A 17,466-nucleotide genomic window follows, 5' to 3' on the forward strand; every position below is an offset into this window, starting at 1 on the left:
TTATCCTCAGGGAGTCAACAATGAATCTTCCTATAGAATGAAAGCAAGCAGAGATCTAGAAAACTGTGAGGAATTAGTACAGAAAGTATATTGGAATATTGTATAACGTTATATGCTGAATGTGGACAACCCCTTTAAACAAACTTCAGAACAAACTTCCCTTCTGATTCTTTTAAACTTTCCTATGGGACAGAATAACATTGTGGACTTTATTAACCTGTCGGGTTGGATGGATGAAGTAGGGGGGTCTTGGTGATATGTATTAAGTAGCTGTGTGATAAAAGGAAGTGACATGGGCAAGGGTCCTAGTCCCTGCATCTTAAATGATAAAAACTTGTATAACCAGTGGAGAAGTCGTAGAACCTTTCTATTAGTTGGGATGTTAGAATATAATCCTGTCACCTGTGTATTAGTAATAAGTGAGTAGGGTTCCCGTGAAATCCAAGTACCCAACCTTTTTATTATAAGGAGGTAAAAGTAGGGGGTTTGGTAGTTGTTCATAAGTAATTATGGAATTACCAAACCTATTCCAGACCCGACATTAGACTTGGTGTCGGTGGGCAGTGTGACAGAGCCTTTTGGTTGTGGAGGATGAGTCATTGACTCCCATTGTGTGCTCAGTGTCCGCTCCTCCTCCTCACATTAGGTTGCTAGATAGCAGCCGGCTCTTTCCTCTTCAGTCTCTGTGGCTCGGCTTGCACTCTCTAGGTGCAGGTTGTAGCTGCTCCAAAGCCAAGATGTAAAGGGCTAATGAAGTCGCCTCCTTGGGGTATCTGCAGCAGAAGCCATCTCCTCGTACAAACATGCACTACAAGCCTGCGAGGTGAGTGGAAGTTCTCTAAAATTACCTTATATACTCGAGTATAAGCCTAGTTTTTCAGCACAAAAAATGTGTTGAAAACCCAAACTCCGCTTATACTCGAGTAAAAAAAATATAGGTTTTACCAGGTTTTTCTGGTAAAATTAGAGGCCTCGGCTTATACTTGGGTTGGCTTATACTCGAGTATATACGGTAATATCCACAGCAGTGTGACTTTATAGCTACCATTCCCATAGGAGATGCTAGGAGTTGTGCTATTGCTGTAGAGTAGCATCTCTAAAAAGACTTTTACCAATACAGTTCTGTATTACATACTTAGCACTCTCGCTTCTATTTGCATAACAATTTAATTAGATTGTATTAATCTTCATTTTCGTTACAATAATTTTGGGTTCTCTGGAATTTTTACCTCGATTTAAACGTATGACAGTAGATCATATAATAAACTGCCTTACCACCTGTAGGGGGTGCTCTTTTATATTTATTATTATTACTTATTATTTGGACAGTTGTGGTCCTGAAATTTCCAGATTTAGTTTTTTTTTGTGGGTTATTAAATATCTTTCTATGTATGTCAGGGTCATTAAACTTGTGAGGTAAGATGTCTGCATAGACAGACTAGTTGTGTGGTGGGGGTGGGGGACAGCCCCTCTATAGGGGACAAAGTCCATATTTGCTAACTAAGTTCTTTATCTGGAGTGGGGAGTCAGTCTGTAGATCCTGTTTTAAGTGATTCTTAATGAGTTAATGATTAGACCTCCTTTCATCATGTGGTGGACCTTAGAGACCCACAGGCCGCGTTCATACGTAGCATTTTGAGACGCAATCCAAGGGCTTCCCTTGTGAACACTTTTCCAGGTAACATTGTGTTTACATCACATTTAGCAAACACAAAGTTTCTATTAAAAGAGTCTCAATAGGTTCTTTCCATTATCCACAAAATGGGTTGTACAGATGAACACTGATGACAAAAAGCGCAACGGACTGTCATCCCCTATAAACATGCATGCTCGAAGGAACAGTTCATGTGTAATAAATATAAAGAAGAGATATTTGCTGCCAGAGAATCAAGAGATTGGTAGGCTGAAATGCATATAAGATGTTACCCCAATCCTGTTAAAATAGTAGGTTTAGCTAATTGACATATGTATTTAATTGCTTAAGTCCAAGAATGGGGACCCACAGTCACATGCACCGGGCATGCACACCCCCGCGTTACTTACATCAGTGGGCTTATAAGATCCAGTAGATGTCTGAGAAGTCTCACAGAAGTGAAAGGAGCGCTAGTTGGGCCCGTGCACTAGTCCGAGCACACAGTCACCTGGGGTCCCCTTTTGTTCATGATTGCAGGGGTTCCTTTACTCAATCTCCCAGTGATCTGACACTTAAACTTTTATCCTTACTGTTGCCCAGACTTCCATAGGGTTTTCCATGGTGTCCTTTCTATTATCGCAAATTCTACTTCTAATCAATGGAAGGTCCTCATCTACGTTGACCTTGCAGTTAGTTTATGGTCTATAGACTCCTACTTAGAAAGTTCTGCCCGTGTACAGGCTGGATATTTAACATGTTACTGAAGTCACTTGCTTAAACCAGTTTCTGGTACCAGTAGAAACTAGCAGTATTCTAGAAGTCTTGAGATTGCATCTTAGTTTTATGGGGATTGAGATCTGTGGGGAAAATATGAGTCCACTGATAATCCTATACAGCTCAGAAGAAGTGTGACTGACATGCATGCAAGTGCCATCTCTTCTGACGTCTAAGGGACTTTCTCCAAAACCCCCTTTAACTGCTACAGTACAGAGTTGGATGCTATATTGTAGGGTGCATCCTTCACTTACCACTAACCTTAGAGGGTTATAAAGGACTAAAAATATTGCTATCAGATTATCATTATCAGATTGGTGGGGTATAACACCATGGACCCCACGGATTAGCTATCCTTAGAGAATAGAACAAGAAACTGACAGTCCCAGTTTCTGTTGAGTAATTGTAATTTAGTTTCCAAGAATTGGAGCTGATTTGCAGTAACCTGTTCTGACCACTAGAAAGATGATGGAGCTTCCTGTTCCCTTCACTGTTTGTCAGCTGCTGTTAGAAGATGATTGTTACAGGTGCTGGGTGTTTGCCCCCATTTAATCTGATACTGAGACCCTATTCTAAAGGTGTATTATCTGTATGCATAACCCATAACACCCCTTTAGTCCGGGTATGTGTACTTATGTTAATCAATGATCCTTTATACCTGTACATCTATTGTGTGGTGCTAAGTCTACCACCTTTATAGGTAGCTATGATACCTTCAGGATAATGGAGACCCACCTATACAATAGCCCCATCATTACAACCTCCCAAGATTGTTCACCACTTGGTAAACAGTCACTTTCTGGTCCATAGCAGTCTGAGCACACCCTATGTAACGAGAGATCCTTAAAGAACCCTTAATGAAATCACCCTGCCCCTATCCTACGTTACTCAGGAGAGCAGCATAGGTGCTAGAGTACTAGGCTACTCGCCTTTACCCTCTCCCCAAAGCTACAGCAGTCTTCTTCTTTACTCCTGTTTATGTGGCACAGCCTCGGGGGAGCGGGGAACGGTGCCTAAATGTTTATTTCCTCACAGTTGGGCATCGACAGAGGGACAGGAGATTCTACACACAGGGTGGTATTTGACCATTGGCTGCCGGCGTGGGGGCGCCCTGACTATTGGCTGCCGGCGTGGGGGCGCCCTGACTATTGGCTGCCGGCGTGGGGGCGCCCTGACTATTGGCTGCCGGCTGGGGGCACATATTGGTTATGCCGGTGTCTCTGGATATTCAATAATATGTTCAGCTTTCAGTACAAAAATCTGATATTCATGTCATAGGTGGCCATGGACTTCATCTGTGGTGACTGGTAGATCCTTCCATCTACCCTAAAGACCCCTAAGAAGCTTGGCACTGCTTTTCTTGTGTATCATGTGTGCCTACAGTTCAGTGACAGCTTTTTTCATGGTCTGTATAAAGTAAATAGCTGCATATTACACAGTTGTGTGAATGACCTGACCTTTCCCCACTGGATTATGGCCCCGAGATAATTACTTCACCAGACACTAAAGTTTCCCATGTGTCTTCTCCATTATGTTAAAGCGATAAAAGGATTGTTCAGAATTAGTAAAACATAGCTGCTGTCCTGCAGAAACAGCGCCCCACCTGCCTGTGGGCTGTGTGTGGTATTACAGTCAGAGTTTTTTGAGATAAATTGCGGCTGAGCTGCGACACTGCAACCAACTTACAGCGTACACATATGTGGTAATATTTTAAAGATAAATATATTGTCTAAAATTTGATACACAAAATCTTTGTCAAATTTTTCAAAAGATCCTAATCAAATGGCTCCAGTTGTCCTGGAAAGGGGCTATAACCCCTCTAGTCCTGTAAAATACAGATTTTTCATAACAGGAATTTACATTTTTTTCCTCAATTCTCAATTACCCCCCAAGCTGTGGGTCTTAGCAGTGCTGGAGTTTCCTCCAGTGGGCCCTGGTTCAAGCCAATACTGAACCCCAAAGGTCCAGCAGAAAATAACCCAATTTGGAGGCTGATAAATTCTATTTCCTGGGGGATGATGAAGAGCGGGCCCACAGATTAATTTCCTCTGGTGGGCCTAAGGATCCCCAGTCCAGTACTGGGTATTAGTATTAGTTACTCGCCATTTTTGAAAGATTTGGATTTGATGCCTGAAAAATGACAGATACGTATTGAATCTACAAAGCAATGGATGGAGTCGCTCATCGCTGTCATTTTCCTTGTTCTTCTCCTATGAAAGTGAACAAAGCCTTAGGAGCAAATGTTCCCAAATGTTGGTTTTCCTCATGGGTCAGTGACGTTCTACACAAGGTGAAGCCATCAGGAAGCTTTGGGGGCTCCCAGTCTTTTATCTGAGGATTACTTGGGTAAACAGCTCAGTACATCCTTCTAAGACAATAGTTTGTGAAGTTCTGGAGCTGGAGGCTTTGTTCTTGTGTTTTCTCACTGGATAAACATTAACTTAAGCTCAGCAGTAAACCGACGGGGTGGGGGGGGGGGGGGGCGATTGTCCTCCCTTGTTTTGAAGGTTTCCACTGCCCTCTGACCCCACTCCTGCAAACCCACCCCCCAAATGTCTCCAAATTTGTAAGCAGGTTAATCGATTGATAATTCATCATTAGTTGTGGATAGAGTTTTTGGGAAAACATAATAAAAATTAAACTTACTATGTATAAGATGAGTAAAAATATTCGCTTTATTACCGAGACAGAAACTTAAGGCTACTATGATGTCATAGTACAGATATAATAGTACAATGATGTCACAGTATTATAATCAGGGATGTCACAGTACAGGGATATTGCACACAGTGATGTCACAGTACAGGGATGAACAAAATCAATAAAATGAATAATCTTTATTTGTAAACACTTGTTAAAAAATGTAGCAAACGTGCTATCAATCAGCATATATATATATATATATATATATATATATATATATATATATATATATATATATATATATATACACACAGCCCCATACCTAGTTGGCAGAGTGGCTGCTTTCATGATTTTCAACTGTAGCAATAGATAGTGAGTGTAGTGTATTGTTAGGTTGCCCGTAACAAGTGTTTACAAATAAAGATTATTCATTTTATTGACTTACCGGTAGTTCATATGAGTTTTTGTAGTCTAATCGAAGTAACCCATTCTGACATATAATATGGATGGGACCTATCCTTTCAACTAACAGTACAGGGATAATGCACGCAGTGATGTCACAGTACAGGGACGATGCACGCAGGGATGTCACAGTACAGGGACGATGCACGCAGGGATGTCACAGTACAGGGACGATGCACGCAGGGATGTCACAGTACAGGGACGATGCACGCAGGGATGTCACAGTACAGGGACGATGCACGCAGGGATGTCACAGTACAGGGACGATGCGCGCAGGGATGTCACAGTACAGGGACGATGCGCGCAGTGATGTCACAGTACAGGGACGATGCGCGCAGTGATGTCACAGTACAGGGACGATGCGCGCAGTGATGTCACAGTACAGGGACGATGCGCGCAGTGATGTCACAGTACAGGGACGATGCGCGCAGTGATGTCACAGTACAGGGACGATGCGCGCAGTGATGTCACAGTACAGGGACGATGCGCGCAGTGATGTCACAGTACAGGGACGATGCGCGCAGTGATGTCACAGTACAGGGACGATGCGCGCAGTGATGTCACAGTACAGGGACGATGCGCGCAGTGATGTCACAGTACAGGGACGATGCGCGCAGTGATGTCACAGTACAGGGACGATGCGCGCAGTGATGTCACAGTACAGGGACGATGCGCGCAGTGATGTCACAGTACAGGGACGATGCGCGCAGTGATGTCACAGTACAGGGACGATGCGCGCAGTGATGTCACAGTACAGGGACGATGCGCGCAGTGATGTCACAGTACAGGGACGATGCGCGCAGTGATGTCACAGTACAGGGACGATGCGCGCAGTGATGTCACAGTACAGGGACGATGCGCGCAGTGATGTCACAGTACAGGGACGATGCGCGCAGTGATGTCACAGTACAGGGACGATGCGCGCAGGGATGTCACAGTACAGGGACGATGCGCGCAGGGATGTCACAGTACAGGGACGATGCGCGCAGGGATGTCACAGTACAGGGACGATGCGCGCAGGGATGTCACAGTACAGGGACGATGCGCGCAGGGATGTCACAGTACAGGGACGATGCGCGCAGGGATGTCACAGTACAGGGACGATGCGCGCAGGGATGTCACAGTACAGGGACGATGCGCGCAGGGATGTCACAGTACAGGGACGATGCGCGCAGGGATGTCACAGTACAGGGACGATGCGCGCAGGGATGTCACAGTACAGGGACGATGCGCGCAGGGATGTCACAGTACAGGGACGATGCGCGCAGGGATGTCACAGTACAGGGACGATGCGCGCAGGGATGTCACAGTACAGGGACGATGCGCGCAGGGATGTCACAGTACAGGGACGATGCGCGCAGGGATGTCACAGTACAGGGACGATGCGCGCAGGGATGTCACAGTACAGGGACGATGCGCGCAGGGATGTCACAGTACAGGGACGATGCGCGCAGGGATGTCACAGTACAGGGACGATGCGCGCAGGGATGTCACAGTACAGGGACGATGCGCGCAGGGATGGCACAGTACAGGGACGATGCGCGCAGGGATGGCACAGTACAGGGACGATGCACGCAAGAATGGCAGGGATGGCACAGTACAGGGATGATGCACGCAGGGGTGGCACAGTACAGGGATGATGCACGCAGGGGTGTAACTGAGGTTTGAAAAGGTGTAATACAACAGTGCTCCCTATTATCTACATTCACGTTTTCATCTTGCAGCCTAATATGGTCACGTGATATTGCTGTGAGTCCAAGTGATTCCCAAATTATTGAATTTGTAATATCTGCAGTAGATAAGTTCTTAGAGTTTTTTGGCCTAGGCTCATGATGGAGTCTGGTACTGCCACAGAAACCTATTGGCCCACATTTACTAAAAAACGTGCACACTGTACTATGTACTGTGTAGTGTGCAGCGGTTCAGGAATTGTGGCGCACGTTGTCCATGAATCTGGCGCCCCTGCACAGCTTTGGCAGAGTGCACCACTTTGGAGCGCCTTTAACATGGGGCATGCAAGACATTTGTGTCAGACTTTGCATGTTAAAGGGGTTATCCGGGTTTTAAAAATAACTGAGGCCCGGGCTGGGGAGGGCTATTTAAAAATAATAAACATGTACTTACCTCGTCTGGCGCCACCGATGTCCCGCGCCGCGGCCGGTCTTCTCTGTGCGCCGGTTTCATTACAAGGGTGCACAGGGAGCTTCCGGACGGCCGGAAGCTCCCATCCGACACCATCTCCCAGCGCTTACAATGCTGAGAGATAGGGACGGATGGGAGGAGCCGGCCACATCCCGGACCGGAAGCTCCTTGGGCGCGGCTTCCGTGCAACAAACAGGGGAACGGATCGAAGGGACCTCGGCACGGGACATCGCCGGCGCCTGAGGAGGTAAGTACAAGTTTATTACTAGCCTGTTTAACTAGCCTGCCCCAGCCCGGCCCTCAGTAATTTTTAAAACCCGGATAACCCCTTTAAACCTCCGACTGAGCACCGGAACGCCCCCCTGCAGTGCAGAAATTTGTGTCGCATCGGGTATAGTGCAGCGTGCTTCACAAATGTGTTTCGGACACTTCTTACATACATGTGCAGGCAGTTTGCAGTGACAAGAACCTGCAAAGTCCCCCAGAAAACTGGCGCTCCACCCTTGATAAATGTGGCCCATTGTGTAGTGTGGACAAGTGTGGGGCTGCTCCCATTTTTTCTGGTGTATGCTGTCTGTGACTACGCAGTTTTGCTGCCCTCTGCTGGTGGCATGGCTTAATTGTAAGATTTGTAAGCTCTTATCTGTCATTCAGAGTAAAAAAGTTTGATACCTTTTTCAAACGTATAATTTTTTTTTGTTACACAGCTTTCCCAGGATAAGACAACTTGTTACATAGTGATGTACCTCCTTATTACTTTCTGATTGTGGGTTTTATGTTTTATAATATATTTTATATTACATAAAAGTTGTGAATGATGTGAAATGCTATTGCTCTCTGTAATCAGTTAATTTACTGACCTGTGTATGCGTTTTGTCTCCACACAGGGCTATCAGCGGTAGCCTGGCCCAGGACAGGCCTGGTTATCTATTTTGTCTACCAGACCAGGGGTTCTTCAAATCCTCAGTGCATGGCAGCTTGCATCTCCCGCTGACTCCTGCCAAGCTGGACGCCTCCGAAATCTGTGAGGAGGCTGCCAGATACCCCCCAGCATGCTCCGGTGATATCCAAGTGCCTGACACCAGAACCACAACCAAGGAAGATGCCAAACACACTACAAGAGTGGAGAACAGCTGCCATGTCAAAGATGCTTCTACAATCACAGGTGAGGGGTATACAGTCACCTACCACCACCAACCTCACTATGTCTATTTTTATCCATTTCTCCCTCTCCGAAATTTATATAACACTGACCTCCAAGTACTATCTACTATTGAGCCCCTGTTCCATAGACGGCTGATGTCGTGAACCGTCATATGGGGAACATGCGATCCTTTTTTTTTTTTTTTTTTTTTTTTTTATAAATATGAATGGTTCCTAGTAGGCTGCTTTCACACGTGGCTTTGAATTGTGTTTTGAAACGCAATTCGAACGCAACAGGGAGGACTTGGCCTGATCTCATATACATTTCCACTGAAATCTAAAACACGTGGTGCTCGTTCAGTGGAAACACATATGCGATTGTCCCTCCCTGTTGCGTTTAAAAGTTGACTTTAGAAGGAAAGATGGATAACAAATAGAAGGTAATTACTACAGTCACACTGCCTGTATCTATGAGCACGTGTCCCTGGCTTATCATTCATTTTATTGTAGATTTCATTTAAGGAAGAGTTGAAAAGTCGGCTTTGAATGTGCGTAAGGCTCCATGCAGAAAAACACTAGGGGGAATTTATCACGGCTTGTATGGCCTGCTGTAGAGTAAACATCCCATAACCTTTTAGTATATTTGGCACATTGTGCGCTGCTGGGGGAGTATCTGGACTGCCACTCAATGTGCCCAGTTGTGATGAATTCCACTCTTATGTTTGTCTTTGAACTACCCCTTAATTGAACAGATAACTGCATAAAATGTCACCTCTCCCTTTACTAATCCATCCAATGTCCTCCTCCCGTCTGTTATTTGGCAACCAGCAGATATTTACCAAGCTCCAGGCTTCTCTGCAGTCTTTTTCACCTAGGACCCTGGGTAAAATTATTAAATAAAATTTTTATTTAATAAATTATTTATTAAATTATTTTATATTGCTCCCTTATAAAGAATGGCTGGACCATTATACAACCTCTTGTGTCAACACCCTCATCCTCATAGACTGTAGGCTCTTGTGTCACCCCCTCACCTCATAGACTGTAAGCTCTTGTGTCACCCCTCATCCTCAAAGACTGTAAGCTCTTGTGAGCAGGGCCATCACTCCTATTGTTCCATATGACTGTTTGTTCTTTGTAATGTAATGTAGTTGTATATGTCCCCTATGATTTGTAAAGCGCTACGGAATTTGATGGCGCTATATAAATAAAGATTATTATTGTTATTATTAACAGATAGCCCAAGGACAATTAGATTTCTTTGGGCTCATACACACCTATGTGGTTTCAGCAACCCCATGTTTGTGCCGACTACCCGAGCCGCAAAAAAAGAAGCTGGTCCTATCCCTGCCTGTGTTTGCCACTTTCTTCATTGTGTTCATCGACACATCAGTGGACCTCACACACACACACACACACACATAACACACGGGCTGCAAACAATATTAACCTGTTGGTGCAGAGCAGCTAATGCTGTTTCAGATGTGTATACAGATATGGGATTTGCTGCATATTGCAGCAAACATCCACCGCTAACACCCGCTAGCACTGATCATGGGTGGTAACCCCTTTATTGCTGTCGGCAGCATTTAAAAGACAGCGGCGTGTGGGTGCCATCATCTTGGTAGTGACATCATCGGGGAGCGGCAATCGGTTGCCATTACAGCCTCGGGTCTTAAAAACACGTATGTTCTCTGCAGATTTGTTACAATGTGCAAGCAGCACCTTGTAATGAATCCTGTGTAAAAAGCCATATACTATTATACAGTAGTATTGCAGTATATGGTAGGAGTGATCAGACTATCTACGGATATAGTATCCTAGAGGGTCTAAAAAATTTTAAAAATTTTTAACAAAAGTAAAAAAAACTAAAAATTCTAATCTCCCCCCTTTATACCCAAACATGTTGGGTATAAAATAGACATATAATTTGTCGCTCACAGTGAAAGTCATAAAAACTGAGCTCATAAGAAAGTGACACAAGTGCTTTTTTGCCAGTTTTGCCACAATTCGATTGTACACGGCGTGGAAAAATAAATAATGTAATTGAGAAGTAAAATTTGTTACGCAGAAAATAAGCCCTCACACAGCTCTGTACACAGAAAAGTTAAAGTTCTAGATCTTTGAAGGCGGGGAGCACAAAACGAATAAAAAACACTGCAACATTAAGGGGTTAATTACAAGGCCCAAAGCCACGTTACATATAATGCTTACATATAAAATTAAAAAACCGAAAATCACCATAAAACCCTTCATAAATAATATCGCCACGTCCGTAATGACAATAAAACAAAATGTTGTTTAATGTGGAAAAAAACACCAAAAATTATGATTGTTATCGAGATTTTCAGCACAAAAAATGTGGTAAAAAAACACACCTCGGCTTGTACACTAGTCTTTAAAAAAATATACGTACATACTGGTGCTCTGGCGCCCCCGATGGGCGGGCAGCTCATACGCTGTGGGGGGCTGGCTGTATACTACCGGGGGTTGGCAGACTATATACTGGAAGGCTGTGACCAATGCACATCCTACCCTTGGCTTATACTCAAGTCAATAGGTTTTCACAGTTTTTGGTGGTAAAATTAGGGGCCTCGGCTTATACTCGAGTATATACTGTAAAAGTGATTAAAAATAGTATCCGTACAAAAATGGTACTGACCGGTAGAACAAGTTTTACCTGGGGTATATGTAAACACCAAAAAGAAAGTAAAAAATCGTTACCAAGCCACCCCAAAATCATACCACTGAAAAATGCATCTTACTACGCAACCCTCACATGGCCACATTAACATAAAAACCCTCACTCGTTTTGTTCCATATGACTGTTTGTACTCTGTAATGTAATATTATATTTGTATATGTCCCCTATGATTTGTAAAGCGCTATGGAATTTGATGGCGCTATATAAATAAAGGTTATTATTATTTTTATAAAAACAAATATTTTATAGATCACAAAAGTGTGTCCAGAAAAAAATTAAAAAACCACTAAGGTAAATGCACGGCCTCTCTGCGCCTCGCTGTGCGCCCATACAAGTGACGTCCGCATGTGAGGTGTCTCTATATTCGGGAGAAATTGCATAACAAAAGATGGGTTTTCTCATTTTATCCATTTTAGGGCTAAATGAACGTATTGCTGACAAAATCAAACCTTTCTAAATTTCACATCCACAGCAAGATCTCAAGCTGTACTATAGTGTGCATGTCCCTGTACATGGCTGTTCCAATTTCTTTTTCTCTGACAGTCTCATAGCTTGACATTAGAGGGCAGTATTTTCCCTTCTTATGTATGTTAGGCTTTGTTTACACCTGTGTTAGATGTTTTTGCTGAGGAATGGAAAAATGGAGAACCAGATGCCTAAAATATCTTGCACTAGCTGAACCCAAAAGTTCTCTTGGCTGTCATGTGGAGTGTCCTTCATTTTATCCGATGCAAATGTGGGACTTTTACATCCAGGATTTGGGTGAATTTGGGAAAATGCAACTTAGGTTTGTAATGAAGCATGATAATACCCTTATATTGTAGTTTGTTGTTTTTTTTTTTTTTTTTTTACAAACAATATTTTACACACAAATTTCCAACACTGAATACATATATTTGTGGGCCTACAAATAAATAGAAGTGCTGGTGATAACCCTTTGCTATGGCAGTATCAGGATGTGAACAGTAGAGGGCAGTGCTGTGTTTCAAATCTCTTGGCCCCCTAGTGGTCATAGTCTGTAACAGTCATTAGTTGTCATCCATTACTGCTCCCATAGGGGTAGTCAGCTTTTCCCCAATTGAAAAACCTTTCAGTTCTGTTCCAAATGTTCAGTTTTTTTTATAAGGCGCACAAAAAATCCTAAGATTTTCTCAGAAATCAAAAGTGCACCTTATATTCCGATGCGCCTTATATATGCACCAACAAATGGATTAAGCATTACGGACACTGTAGTCAGGAGCCTCACTGAGCGCAGTCATGTGCGTTGGAGCCCCATGGAATATCTGCGTTTTGGCATTAATATGAGTTCATTTAACAATTTTTTTTTTTAATACCCACTACCCTCAAAATCCCTCCTGTTTAGAGACAAAGAGACATGCTTATGATGCAGATTTTAAGCTTAAAGCTACAAGTCATGCATAGAGCATGTCAATAGGGCAGCTGCGAGAGAATTTAACATTAGTGGTGCATAAGTGGAGGAAACAAAACAAGATGGCCACATTCGGAGTACAAGATAGAACAGTGGGTTATGGAACAGAGAACTGCAGATAGAAGCATCTCCATTGTTTCTGTCCGACTCAAAACCACAACGTTGGCACGTGACGTGGAGATCAAAGCCTTTCGAGGAGGTCCTTTATGGTGCTTTCGTTTTATGAAAAGGTGTAATTTCTTCATCCGCACCGGTACTACTGTCCGGCACAACTGCCAAAGGATTATGAAGAGAAGCTGCCCATTTTCCACACCTACTGCATAATTAAAATAAATGAAAAGAATATCAAATCAGAATACCACACTAACAAGGTTGAGGTCGCCCTTACTTTTGACATCCCTGTAACATGTACTGTTGAGAAATGAGGGACCAGCACAGTATCTATACATACCACAGGAAACTAGAAGTCATCTTTCACTGTAGTTCTCGCGTGTCAGTCTAATGGCCAGAAATTGCCACCCATGGTCATTTTCAAGAGGAAGACTTTGCCAAAAGAAAAGTTTCCTGCTGGTGTCCTCATCAAGGATAACCCAAAGGGCTGGATGGACAAGGAGAAGGTGAGTGAGTGGCTGAGGGAGGTCTACATCTAGAGACCGGATGGCTTTTTTCACAGATATCCATCCCTATTGGTCTGTGACTCTATGCGTGCCCATGTGACCGACACTGTCAAAGCCCAAGTGAAGAAAACTAATTCGGAGCTTGCTGTCATTCTGGGTGGATTAACCAAAGAGCTCCAGCCACTAGATATCGGTGTCAAAAGGTCATTTAGAGTTAAATTGCGATCTGAATGGGAGCAATGGATGAGAGTGGTGACCACATATTCACCAACTATGTGCTAGTGGATCCTGGATGCCTGGAAGAAGGTATCAGTCTCCAGTGTCATCCCAGCTTTCAGAAAGGCTGAAATCATCACTGAAGAGCTAAGCATCAGCAACCAGACCGACTCGGATGATGATGGTGAGGGGGACCCGAGCATGCTTGATGCCGAAATCGTCCAATCGTGAACTGAAAAAGTAAATGTGTTGATTTACAATTACAACTGAACAAGTTGAGAGTAATTTTGAAAGTGTTAAATAAAGTTTGTCTTACGGTCTGAGTTTTCTTTCATTTAAGGCGCTGCACCCTACGATCCGGTGCGCCTTATATATGAACCTAGACAACTTGGCAGGCCTTTATTGATAATGCACCTTATAGTCTGAAAAATACGGTACATGTGAAGCCACCTTAAAGAGGCAAAAGGTTATAAAACATGAGAAAATCTCAAGTGGAATTGCTGTGATTGTACTTACCTATACAATTAAGGTAATATTTAATGTTTACTGAATTGTAAACTCTGTAAAAATGTTAGAAAAAACCCTGTTAGAAAAAACACAACCACATATATTTCCTTATTTACAATTCAAGGCTATTCTGAATTTTCCAGCTTCCCTCTACGTTGCTTGTAATATTCAGCGTTGCCATTAGGAAGTACAATTAGTCCCACAAAAAACAATCCCTCATGCTCTTGTTTTGGTTTTGTACTATGCTATGTAGGCTACATTCACATAACTTTTTTGCACACATTCAGCATAAATACCATGTAGCAATGTTTATGCTCAGCAGAGGTCATGGGAGCCGCTGGGGGATGGATGCCACTGTATAGCATCCATCCCCGGCCCTCTGTGTACACTCGTCACAATAAGGAAACGCCCTTAAACACCCTTACATCTGCAGCAGCCAATCACTGCTAGCTGCAGATGTTGACTTTTCCTACTTTCCTTCCTGTGGAAGGAGAGGAACAAGGAAATGTATTCCATTTTATGTACATATAGTGGGATACGTTCTAGGGACACATGGGTAATCTTCTTATTCTTACAACCAAGGGATAAAACTATATATGTCTGTAGCCAAAACACATTGACTGTTCCTTTGTGTACGCTTTGTTTTGTTTATCCAACTTTTATTAAAGGGGCATTCCCATTTCAGCAAATTAATGTTATTGTATGTATTATTAAAAGTTATACAACTTTCCAATATGCTTTCTGTATAAATTCTTAATGGCTTTCTAGATCTCTGCTTGCTGTCATTCTATAGAAAGCTTCTATGTTTACTTTGAGTGGACAGAAATTTGCCCATGGTCACACAGATGCAAGGCTTGTTATATCACACGACTCTGATTACTCTGTGATACTAATGATCTGTGCAGCTGTGTGACCATGGTCAGATTTCTGCTCAAAGTAAACATAGAAGCTTTCTATAGAATGACAGCAAGCAGAGATCTAGAGAGCCGTGAAGAATTGATACAGATAGTATATTGGAAAGTTGTATAACTTTTTATAATACATACAATAACTTTAATTTGCTGAAATGGGAATACCCCTTTAAAAGTTTAAAAGTGAAGTTGGAGTAAAAGAAAACCTAAAAGTGGTTGAAGATGTTGGAGCCATGGAGGTTAACTACAATCCCCATTATATAGTACATTAGAATATTGCAGAATATATAATGATAATATATATAGGTTTGTATAAAATGGGGGAAAACCTTGATAAAATCTTTTCTTAACCCATTTCTTTTGCCCTGCAGATGTGTGCACCAGTGGGGATGTCCCAGAGGTGGAGATCATCAGTCTGCTACAAGAGCAGCTCCCGCACTACACCCTACGGGCCGACTCCATGTTTGGATATGAGCATGACGACTGGCTGCACACCCCTCTGCTCCCTCCGGATTTGCCTCTGCGCCTCACCCCTGAACAGATAGAAGAAACATTAAAGTATTTCCGTAAGTTCATTGTGGAGATGTTACTTTTATTGCCTGATACATACAGTATAGTATGACCTATTTCCTTCAGGATTTGAATAGTTTGGGTATGATGAACGTGCAGACTCAAGATATGAGAGAATATACAACCAATTCCAGATTTCTCCTCTCAGGTATGAATTTATCAGTAGGGAAAACCTCCACCAGAACAGAAGCTGTGGCATAACACCCCATCATGTCCTGTACAGGCCTTAAAAGCATTAGGTAGGCATCAGTTCCCACCAAAGTTGTTGGGTTTGACTGACCTAGGTCTGATGTGTCTATCCTCCTCTCCTGGCTAACACTGGAGATGGATGGAAGTATTGTGTATGCTGCCAGCTGCCATTTTAGCTGACATATTGGAGATGTTTCCCAGTGATGGGAGCTGCAAATGTAACGCATTAAAGGCAACCTCCTATACCATATGGATTTTTACCTACTATTTCACACAACCATATTCCTGTCTTCCTCAGAGACTGCGCCTCTCCGAGTCTGGCATTACGTTTCACTACTATTACATTTTAATGAGGCTGTACCACTACACAAGACAAAAAGCATTAACAAGGATGAAATAAAGCAGACTATAATAAATATGCCTATAAATGTATTCTTGGCATTAGATAAGGTTCCCCCTATTATAACTTCCATATTTCCAAAATATCCAAATTTCTCACAAGTAAGCATGGGACATGTCGGCAGGTTGTGATCAGCTTTGCACAGTGTGTCCCACAACACGTAGAAAAAAAAAAATCACCAAATTAACAAATAATTCAAAACAACTAGTCAAGTGACTATCTTGGATCTGCTTCTTTTTCTTACACCATTCTTGTCAGTGGCTGTGTCTAGTATTACAATCATGTTAAAGGGAACCTGTCATGAGGATTTAGGCCCATAAAACTGCCAGAATGGTTAGAGAATTATAAACATATCATTCTATATTCTGGAAGATTTAGCATTGATTAGAAAAAGAACTTTGAGCACTGTATTCAAATGACCTAAAGTAGTCAAGGAGGTGGAGAAGAGTCACAAGGAGGTTCAGTTTTGACCTAATTGAGGTCTGATACAACATTAAAGGACAACTGCTAGCTGGCAGCTGCTGATGGTAGCCTATGATGATGTAAAGTGCTAGTCCTAATTCAAGCCGGAGTGGTAATGCCTGTGTGAGTCTACTCCACCCCCATGACTCCTTACAGGCCGTTTATGTACACAGTTTAATGAACTTCCCAGTATATAGTTGGACATCATTGTAATTGTGTGACTCTTCTGGAAAACCGGTTGGTAGCTGTTTATGTGTCTAAGACATCCTGAAAGTTTCACGGTGGCTCAGTGGTTAGCACTACAGCCTTGCGGTGCTGGAGTCCTGGGTTCAAGTCCCTTCCAAATCATACTGGTAGGTTGATTAGATTGTGAGCCCTATTGGGGACAGGGACTGATTTGGCAAGTTCTGTGCAGCGCCGCGAAATCGGTGTGCGCTATATAAATAATGGAATTATTATTATCCAGGTAAATACAGACACCTAAATGTGGCCTTTATGTGCAGCATATATCCTCCCTATTACTCACTCGGCCTGTGTATGCCATGTATGAGAAGTGCAGATAGTCAGCTCAGTTGTGATTTTGTGGCCATAGGTGAAGTCTTGTTATGTCCGAGTTAGATGAACAATTGTCGTGTGCCTCAGGTTCTGGGGGATTGGGTGTTCA

General features: G+C 43.0%; 1 protein-coding gene across 4 annotated transcripts in view; it reads left to right on the forward strand.

Moving 5' to 3' along the window:
- Window positions 1–675: 675 nt before the first annotated feature.
- Window positions 676–17,466, forward strand: part of HAP1 (huntingtin associated protein 1) — a 45,659-nt gene continuing 28,868 nt past the window's right edge. For 2 of the 4 annotated variants that reach the window (XR_011847764.1, XM_072111376.1), the window contains exons 1-3: window positions 676–823; window positions 8,542–8,819; window positions 15,553–15,747. Coding sequence is in view for 3 of the 4 variants with exons in the window: in XM_072111376.1 (XP_071967477.1) it covers window positions 804–823; window positions 8,542–8,819; window positions 15,553–15,747 (493 nt within the window). In the remaining variant the exon portion in view is untranslated. The remainder of the gene's footprint in view (window positions 824–8,541; window positions 8,820–15,552; window positions 15,748–17,466) is intronic. The other 2 variants (XM_072111373.1, XM_072111375.1) reach the window with 1 other exon arrangement.

The sequence above is a fragment of the Engystomops pustulosus genome, chromosome 6 (assembly GCF_040894005.1).
Source record: "Engystomops pustulosus chromosome 6, aEngPut4.maternal, whole genome shotgun sequence".
Taxonomy (NCBI): Eukaryota; Metazoa; Chordata; class Amphibia; order Anura; family Leptodactylidae; genus Engystomops; species Engystomops pustulosus.